We start from the raw sequence: 10109 nt of genomic DNA on the forward strand, positions 1-10109 counted from the left end.
CAATTAAAAACAAAACACAAAACCCTGCATATTGAGTCTAGGTTCATAATTAGTGTATCATGAAACTACAATCTATGGCTTAGAGCAGAGGTTGGAAACCTTGGCCCTTATGACGTGTCAACCATGTCAACTCCCAGAATTCATGAGCCGGACATGCTCAGGAATTCTGGGAATTGAAGTCTATAAGTCATAAAGGGCCAAGGTTCCCCACCCCGAGTGATGCATGATTCATTATAGGCTAAAATTGTGAAGCAGTTGTATTTCATAATAGAAATATTCATAGTTGTTGAATAATGTGTGTATATGTGGGCATTTGCATAGGATTGTTCTAAGAACTGTTGGAAGAAGTGTCTATCTGGGTTCTGTTCCAAGTGGGAAGAAAGTGGAAACATGGACTACTTGGAAAATTGGTTTAATGGTAGACAGGACCACATGATTTTTTTTGGGTCCTGGCAAAAAAGAAAAAAAAAGTACATAGATGAGAGAGGGAGGTACTTATACCCTCTCTTGGGCCCTGCCTTGGAACTTCCTGTTCCTGTGTAAGAAATGTATTCTGATTGGTTGTCAGCCTCCCATGGGGCCAGGTTGAATCTTGCTGGGTGTTGATGTATGAAGGGGCTTTGGGCAATTCCTATTATGGCTGAGGGCTAATCCTACCTTTGTTGGATCTTGAATGAGGGCATTTGCTTATGATACTTAGCTATCTCTTAAGTGCTGACATCTGCTGTGGGCTGTTGAGGAGGGTGAGAGCTATTAAGAGCGAGTCTGCTTCCTGCCTAAAAAACCATGTTTCTCCATTTCTCATCCAGGGAAACAACATTCTGCCTTTTAAAATATTTCCTAGAATATTTCATTTTCCTAGGAGAGAGGTGGATGCTAACTTCCTACGGAACAATGCATTTAGATCTTCATTCCCCCCCCCCCCACAGGCCAATATTTTTAAAGTAGTTGCTAATCCGCAGTTCCTGTATATACACACACAATACAAATCAAGAATGATGAATATAATGCTGTCATTGTTCTCGTTCATTTTCTAATTACTGACTTCCCATTTCATGAGGGGATTGAAATTTAAATAGCCTAGTCCAATTATTCCACAGCTTGGAGGTAGACTTACAAATGTAACCTTTTTCACGCGAGTGAGTGTTATAAAAGATACACGTGCTGAGTAGTTTTCAGATTAGGTTCTCTCTTTTGCTACCACTGTACAGCATAGCTCAGACCCCTCTTAGATTAATAATTGGCCTCCCCCGGGTTCCGTCTACCAGCCAATGCCATCTGGCTACTACCCGGGGGAGGGCCTTCTCTGTGGCAGCTCCGGCCCTTTGGAACGAACTCCCCGCAGAGATTCGGACCCTCACCTCTCTCCAGGGCTTCCGGATAGCCGTTAAAACCTGGCTGTGTCGGCAGGCCTGGGGTTGATGACTTCCCTTCCCCTCTCGATTTGTGTGGCTGTTGGTTATTTTTAAATGCTTGTATTTGTAGTTTTTGTGTTTCTCTTTCCCTCTTTGGGTTTGTGCGCCGCCCTGAGTCCCGCTGGGAATAGGGCGGCGTATAAATAAAACGAAACCTAAACCTAGTAAGGCTACGGCCCCACCCAGTTCCCCAGCATTTTTAAAAAAATAGGGGAACTGGCTCCGCCTCTTCCTCCTCCCGCGCTCTAAGTGACCACGCCCCTACCTCGTAACATTCTCTAGGAACCACAAGAGCTCCCACTTCAGACGATCGTGACGCACCTTCGGCGCCATCACCACCTCCTCCAACCACCACCCCATAGAGCGCGCTCCCGACGAGCCAAGCATCGCTCGGGAGCGCGCGTCGGGAACGTGCATGCCCCACGTGACCCACTTAGGCCCAACAGGAAGCAGAAAATCGCTGGGCGCGAAGCGCGTTCACGCGAGCAGTTGCTGCAGGCGGGAGAGGCGAGCGAGGAGGGAAGAGGGGCTCAGAGCAGACTCGCTCCCCGAGAGGTCTCTGCCTGACGCGTCGCCATGTCCGAGGAGAAACCTAAGGTAAGCTGGGTCGCCCTCGCTCCGCAGTATCTCGCTCTTGGTCTTGCCTCGGCTCCCTGCGGAGGCCCAGGCCTCTCGGGAGTCTGCGGGCAGGCTATCCCCTCAGAGGGGCTTCCGTGATGCCACGGTCGCGCTCGGCGCCTTAGAGAACGGAGAGCGGGGTTCCTCCCGAAGGGAAACCCGGCTCACGCCCCGTCTTGGGCCCGAATGTTCCCCGCCCCGGTTGTGAGCGAGAAACCGGACCCGCCTCACCCGGAAGGAGGGCACTGCGAAGGGACTACGCTCTTTCTCCCAGGAGCTCCCGCAGGAATTGGGAAAGGGTACTTAGGCCGCAACCGCGTGTTTCTCTTCAACATCTCGGACACTTTCGGTATCCGGGCCAGCCCAGTCGGTAGATGGGCTTCTTCATAGTATCCTGGGCTGCATATAATGCACCTCTAACGTTGTGCCTGGTATGTTAGCTGCCCGGAGAATCTTCGTGATGGGGCGGCGTTAGGAGTCGTTTGGCTTTGCAACAGCAGCCAAAGGATCCCCGATCTCTTCCAGCTACCGAGTTAGATAGTGCGGGATCTCACCACGTGCTTGGAAGTCTCGGCTTAAGTAAAGGGCCGACCCCGACTTCCTTTCCTCCCTTCTCCTCCTCCTCCTTTTGTCTTCCTGCGTGCAATTAGGGGAGGTGGATGAGAGTCCTTAACGAGGTTCCCAAAGACATTTTACTCTTCGATTGCTTCAGAGGAAATTCATTTCGTTAGGATTCGTTTTCCAAAATTGTTCCATGTTTTGGATTATAAACCGCATAATCCTAGATATATATGGTAGGATATCATATCTTTAACTGAAGAATCGGATGAATGTAATTTTATAGATATAGAGAGAAAGCTCTTGCTTGCAGTTAGAAATGGGGAACTTGCAGTGCTGATTGGAGAGTAAAACTCATGAAATTTTCAAGAGCTACAAATACAAATTTAATTGGAGATACCTCATTTACTTCAGTGGGATTTATTTCCAACATAGTACGCATTGATGGATTATGTATCATCAAGCCAATGTTGACTCTTAGCAACCAAATAGCTAGAACTTATCCATCTGTCTCTAGAACCTGCTCATTTAGGTCTTTTCTTGTAAAACCATGTAGCAAACTCTTAAGTTCTTACTAGTAGTAAACACTTAGTAGTTTCTGGAGTTCTGTTTATATTTCATATACAATAGTTTTACCTAAAAGCTCCAAGAGTATAAAAAGTCACAGCAAAGCAATATCAAATAAAATTGGTATCTTAAAGACAGACCACACTAAATAGGATTGGTATAATTTTTCACCCTAATGTAAATAAAGTTCCCCATCTATTCTTCTTTAGCCTATTGGTGTCTTATATTTGTGTTTATATTGCATGAAAATTTTCATGCCTCTTTTTTTCCTATAACATGTTTATGTTCTTAGTGAGGTTGAAAGGTTTATGTTTGAAAAATGATATGGCAATAAATAATGTTTTCTAAAATGCAAGAATATTTAAAAGTTATGAGGAAAATGTGGAACCTGAAAAAATCTTAAAATTTGCACGGTGGGGTTGTTAGAAGAAAATGCCCAGCATAGAGAGATCTAACAGGAGGAAGATAGGAAATTTGTACATATATATGGAAGCATACACACACACACACACACACACACTCTTAGTAGGGGGAGGGAGGTGTATGTGTCCATATGTACTGAAAACATGAAGCTGGAAGAAGAGAAGCAACATAACCAGAGATATTCCAATTAGCCACATAATTTTCTCAAAGATGCTTTTTCAAAAGGCAACTGGACTGTTTTTTTCCCATTTCGCTTCTCATCCAACAAGTACCTATCTTTTCATCCCCAACCCCCCCCCCCATCAGTAGAACTGATGAAGCTTCTTGGATGAGAAGCCAAACACTTTCTTCTTCTTCCTCAAGGAAAAAAGCAGTCCAGCTGCCTTTTAAAAAAGCACTTTTGAGTGTGCATCAAGAAATTGCATTACAAAGGAGCACATATTGGTAAATATCAACTTGAAAAGTGTTTCATATTTTTGCAGGATCATGTGTGTGACTTAACTTCATGAACATTGATACGTTTATATTCTGTTTGCAGGAAGGAGTAAAAACAGAAAACGACCATATCAATTTAAAAGTTGCTGGTCAAGATGGATCGGTGGTCCAGTTTAAAATAAAGCGCCACACGCCGTTAAGTAAATTAATGAAAGCTTATTGTGAGAGACAGGTAATTAAATTAACATTATTAAGTCTTAACATTTATGCTGAATATATTTCTGTGCGCCCAAGTTCTTGTCTTCCCAAGGAGATCTAATGCTGAAATATTTCTCAAGTGTTAATGCAATGGTGGTATAAAACATGTATGCTACATAAAATTAGATATACTTGTATTTCCAGCAACAGGTTTTCTATTTAAAAATGCACATATTTATGCTGAATGCTGTATTCATTTAATTAGTGTATTTTACCTTTTTTATTAGGGAAGAAACAAGAGACAAGTATATCTGTATTGTAGGATCTCTTCATTTTATGACAATCATTTTTCATTTTATATTACATTGTCGCTGACAAGGGATAACTGGATTTAGATGATCCAACTTATTGTTACCTTGTCCAGTATTTATTATATATCTAGTTTGTGTGTTTGTTTAGGGGATATCTCACACATAGCTGTCTTTATACTGAGCAAATTATTTTATATTTGTAATAGGGTGGTTTTGATTGGTAAAATAGACATGTATTGAACATGCATGCACGAGGGCAACTTTGTTTTTGTATCAAATGCATATACAGGATCAATCAGTTGTTAGTCTTAACAAAATGGGAGGTTTATTTCATTTATCACATTTGGGAACCATCCATCTCCCTCACAAAGGGACTCTGGTTGCTCTCTTTATGCTATATCCACTTTGACATAACCTAAGATTATTTTATGCAGATTTAGCAATGCAAGCATTGTGTGTGTATATATATAATATAGGTATTTCTTCCTAGGGTTTGTCAATGAGACAGATTAGATTCAGATTTGATGGGCAACCAATTAATGAAACAGATACACCTGCACAGGTAAGAGTCTCATTTCATATGATCAAGTGATTTTGGGCAGTGTACAACAATGCTAGAAGCAGTTAACAAATACAATTTAAAAAAGCAAGCTAAAAGAATAACAGACAAAGGGATGTTTAAAAAAACTGGAGCCACTTCCTAAGCTCACCTTCTCTGGGTTTCCTAGGCCTGGTGGCATAACCAGGTCTTGAGGAATCTATGAAAGCTCAACAGTGATGAGGCCAACCTCAACTTCAAGAAGATTCCACAGTGCAGGTGGCACAGCAGAAAAGGCCTACTGTTTAGAGCTTGCCAATATAAATTCCCTAGATAATAGAACACATAATATGCTCCCTCTACTAGATATAATAGCATGGGCAGATGAAATTGGGAATAGGTGGTCACTCAAATAACCTGGCCCAATGCCATGAAAGCCTTTAAAGGTCAAGAACAGTACCTTGAATTGGATCCGGAAACAAACTGGTAACCAATACAAAGCAGAGGTGTAATATGTATCTTCTAAAAACACATAATTGCTTGCCCCGCTGCATTTTGTACCAACTGAAATTTCTGGATACTTCTCAAGGGCAGGCCCATGTAAAGTGCATTGCAGTAGAGTAACCTAGAGTTTACCATGTCATGGGTGATCATGAGTAGGTCTCCGGGTGTAGGAATGGGTGCAAATGGCATACAGTATGGGCAAAGACCCTCTAAGTCACAACTGCCACTTGCTCTTCGAGCAGGAGTTATGAGTCTGGGACAGATTTAGGCATTTTACAGCTTTCTGCCGAATCTGGCCCTTTGGCTGTCCCTATCTGGTCCATGGCGGCGACAACAGAGGCTATAATACCATCCCTATTGGTTTGATCCTCCCCAATAGTCCAGTTTCACATGTGGCCTCTGAGAAAATGAATTGCTCACTCCTGGTCTAAGAGGACCCCAGATTTTTCCCAAGGTCTGTTTGAGGCAGTGTGTAATCCCATCCAGTATCAAAGATAGTAAGGTCTCAGGTCCAGGGGGGCTCAACATCTGAAGCCACTGCATTTTGCCAGGGCTTACTTGAAGATTATTCCCCTTTCAGACCCCCATAACCTCCTGACTCCCATGATACGACATCCACAGCATCACTAAATTCACCAATGGTGATGTACAATTGAGCATAATCCACATATAATGATCTCATTCCATGAGGCCCCTTCCATGAGAGAAATAGACATTCTCTACATTTCTAAATCATAACGTTCCTGATAGAATCATTAAAAACAATGAGGACTTTCTTATCCAACTCTGATAAAATGGGGAAAGGATAGAACAGGAGGAACAGACATATACTAGTAATGAAATAATTGTAGGACAATCCTTCATTGAATATAATAAAGCTGGTTGGTGTAAATATGAATGGTATTAACTGGGTCTTCCATATCATACACTTAATAATAATTAGAAATAATAAATATTCTATAGTTGTTCATACCAGAGACAATGCAATCCATTACTTGTTTAATTTTTACATATATGTTCTTCTTTGTAGGAAATAATTTTTCATGGTGGGAGCTTTCTCACTTATAAAATCAGTATTAATTATTGTATTTCACTTTGAATATGCTTTTTGGAGAATTGAGAAAATGCCACATGAACATGGTGCTTAGTAACGCTACAACTTTAGATTGCTGATATTTGATAATACATTCCATTAAAATGTGATAATTTCCAACTCTCTACATAAGTGTTTGAGGGAGCATGAATTAAGCATATCAACGTATTGCCTTCATTTGTAACCTATCTAAAGACTATTATAAGTTGTTTTAATTCCAGGTAAAAATGAAAGTATTATTTTACAGGATTAAAGAAAAACAAGCTGTAGTCACATTTCAAGAGCTAGTCTTAGAATGAATGAAATATGTTCATTTAGTCCTGGATCAAAATAATTTGAATATGAATATTCTCTGTTTAGTGTTGTAGATTTAATTTTTATTTTAATCATTAGCCACTAGTTGCTTGTGGTCATATTTAACCAATCTTTTGCCAAGTACCTGTGGCATAAAGCAGTGTTTCTCGACCTTTTCTTCACCATGGGCCCCATTTAAATGCATTTTGTGGCCACGAACGCCCAAGACTTAACTCAATATTTAAATAATCTTCAAGCCATTGTGAAGCTTCTGATGACATCGTGTTCTTGCAGCAGTCCACAGATCATAGGTTGAGAACCACTGCCATAAAATATTTGGGAAAGAGATGAAGATCTTCTAAATTTTGCTGAATAAGCATCAGTGAATTACTTTTGACTATAAGGGAATATAATTGAAAATATGTTTTTTAATACGGTTAATATTTCAATTCACACCTCAAGTTTCTTTAAAAGATATGGGGCAGCTTTTATTAAGACTTTGTTTAATGTATTATATTATAGTTTCTGTACATGAGAGTTATATAGTACTTTTTTTTCTCCAGAGATTTTCTGCTTCTAATTATGAGGTTCTCTTAAATCAGCAGAAATGGGATGTTGAAATATGAAACCATAATATCTGGGGAAATTCTACAGCATTTAACTGGCTATCTCCCTTATTGAGCTGTTGCAGAAAAATTCTAACAAGTTAGAACATTTTTTAACATTTGTCCTTTGTGTTTTAACAGTTGGAAATGGAAGATGAAGACACTATTGATGTTTTTCAACAGCAAACTGGTGGCATATGCTAAATGTCCTTTTCATTTCGGAAAAGGAATACAAAATATCACCCACTTCATCATCTGTCCTTGGATTTGCTATTAAATAGTAAACAAATGAACATGCCAATCATACAGGAATCTTCTCATGTTCTGAGGACATTTATCCAAATCTTTTTTCCTGTCCCTGATATTCTGCGTGTGCAAGTTGAAGCTGTATCTATGAAAAATAACTTCATAAAATGGGCCCAGTAAAAAATTAAATTTTTAAATAAGTAATTACTGGTTATTTACTGTCATCTTGTTCTTCTAAAATGGTGACCTAAATACCAACCTACTGTACAATGAACATACATAGTGCTGCCTTTAGTTATTGTTTTATCGCTTAATTATGACAATGTAAATATTGAAATACTTTTTCTTTGTGATAGGATTTTTCTCAAAGGATGTTTGGGACAGAAGAAAAGAATTATCATAAAGAATTATTACTCTAAAACTGTTAATGGGGGATATATGCAAAGAGCAATACTTGCAGAATGCTGATTATAGTGGCAGTTAAAGGTAATGCAAATGTACATGTGCTTTTTCATAATAAAATAGTATAGAATCAATTTTTAAAGTAATGGGAAGTTATTGAGTTTGTCAGCAGTTACACTATTTGCATACATAATATACACATTACTATAAATTCACATATCCAGGGTAGAGTACCAGACTTTGATAATTTTTAAATTAATTGATCAGGATGTTTTAAGAAGGTCTCCTGTGTAATTCTTGTTAATTGTGCAACTCCTTGTGCAGGAGAAACTCAGTAGATAGTTTTCACCCCAAACATTTCTTCAATGATTTATTGGACAATAAAAGCTATATATCTTTTTGTTAAAAGTTGACCTTATAGGCTCATTGCTTTATAGCCTTGTCTGGGAGTCAAACAGCTGTGTATTGTATTCTGCCTATGCACTAGGATCTTAAACTTCCTTTGTTGCAACCATTGCCTGGGAAACCCAGTGAAGCAGAATGCAATGCTAGAGTTGAATTTATTTTCTGTTGAGTAATTAAATCTTAACTTTAAAAACAAGGAATTTCAATATTAGTGACTTAAATTTTCAAGTATACCATTGGGAAAAATATTGAATATGAGGGACCTGTTTCCCAAATATCTCACATTTAAATGACTTTTAGTAGTAACATGATTTGGATGCATCTAAATTAAAACTATTTTGTTTACTTTTTGTATGCTTTTTCATTGCTACTTGGGAAAATATGTTTCTGCTTTTATATCTATATTTAACAGTACTGGTTTGCAAGAAACCCTTTTGAGAAGATTGCCTATCCTTTACCTATTCCCTATAATTGTAAATGGTCCAGGAAGGGATATTCATTTAAAATTGTTAATTGTTTATTCAATTGTACAATACTTGTCCTTTATTACTGTACACAGTAAACCTAATTTGGTACTCTGTCTCTTGGCTTATGTTTAATGCTGCTGAATTTCATATGACTATATTCAAAGCTGTATCACTGAAATGCTGACAATATTCATATGCACATCTTTATTAAATTCTTTTATTGAGAGTGGATTTAATATTTAGGGTATTAATACAACAAGCAAAGGAATACAATTTCAGTAACAGTGGTCCATCTTGAAGATTCTATATTTGTTACTTTGTAGAAAATGCTCCTATGTTACTTCCTTGTTCTAGCTTGATCTCATTGCATATTAGAAATGTTTACTATAAAAGCAGAGAAAATCACGATAGTGAATTAAAGAGTAAGACCATGTTTTATATTCATTTTTCCAAAAATGGTTGCCCACTAAGTATACCTAATTTGTTCCTTATGTTCTTAAATTTATATGTCCAGGCCAGTCTTTACACATTTTCTGAATTTAATATTTGATGCCATTAAGTACCGCTTCTTCCAAAATTTTCATTTGGAAGTGTCTTTGTGTAACTAAATTACATATTTCAATATTCTATTAGATAATTATTTGATTCCATCTGGCGATAACCAAATAGCTTGATTTAATTTACACTCCACTTTTCTCTAGAGTGCAGGGTTGACTTCACTGAAGTGAATTGATTTAATCCAACAATAACCTGGTACTGTAGAGAAAGTGATTAGGCCAATTTTTTTTATGGTTGAGATTTAAGTTTGGGTTTCCTCGTTAACTACTAATATAACTTAATTTCTATTAGTTGAAGCAAATACTAGCAATTAAAGAACTTTGCAAAAGAAACCTGAACCTGTTTCTTGTGTTCCTTGGTTGATGCGACTCATGAAAGTAGTGATTCAGAAAATGTTAATCAACTCTTTAAAGAGCTATGTGAATGTCTTCCCATGATGCTCAGTAATGAAACATGAGAAATAGGTAGGATT

At 38.4% G+C, this 10109-nt stretch overlaps 1 protein-coding gene across 2 annotated transcripts; it reads left to right on the forward strand.

The window, feature by feature from the left end:
- Positions 1 to 1668: 1668 nt before the first annotated feature.
- On the forward strand, positions 1669 to 9310 carry LOC116514061 (small ubiquitin-related modifier 3). 2 transcript variants are annotated; one of them, XM_032225493.1, is made up of 4 exons: positions 1669 to 2012; positions 4120 to 4248; positions 5016 to 5087; positions 7701 to 9310. In XM_032225493.1, the coding sequence occupies exons 1-4, from the start codon at positions 1992 to 1994 to the stop codon at positions 7761 to 7763; spliced, it is 285 nt and encodes a 94-aa protein (XP_032081384.1). In that variant the 5' UTR covers positions 1669 to 1991; the 3' UTR covers positions 7764 to 9310. The 2 variants fall into 2 exon arrangements, with proteins under 2 accessions (XP_032081384.1, XP_032081383.1); XM_032225492.1 differs by lacking the exon at positions 1669 to 2012 and adding an exon at positions 2293 to 2464.
- Positions 9311 to 10109: the final 799 nt, after the last annotated feature.

This window comes from Thamnophis elegans, chromosome 10 (genome assembly GCF_009769535.1).
Source record: "Thamnophis elegans isolate rThaEle1 chromosome 10, rThaEle1.pri, whole genome shotgun sequence".
NCBI classification, from domain to species: Eukaryota; Metazoa; Chordata; class Lepidosauria; order Squamata; family Colubridae; genus Thamnophis; species Thamnophis elegans.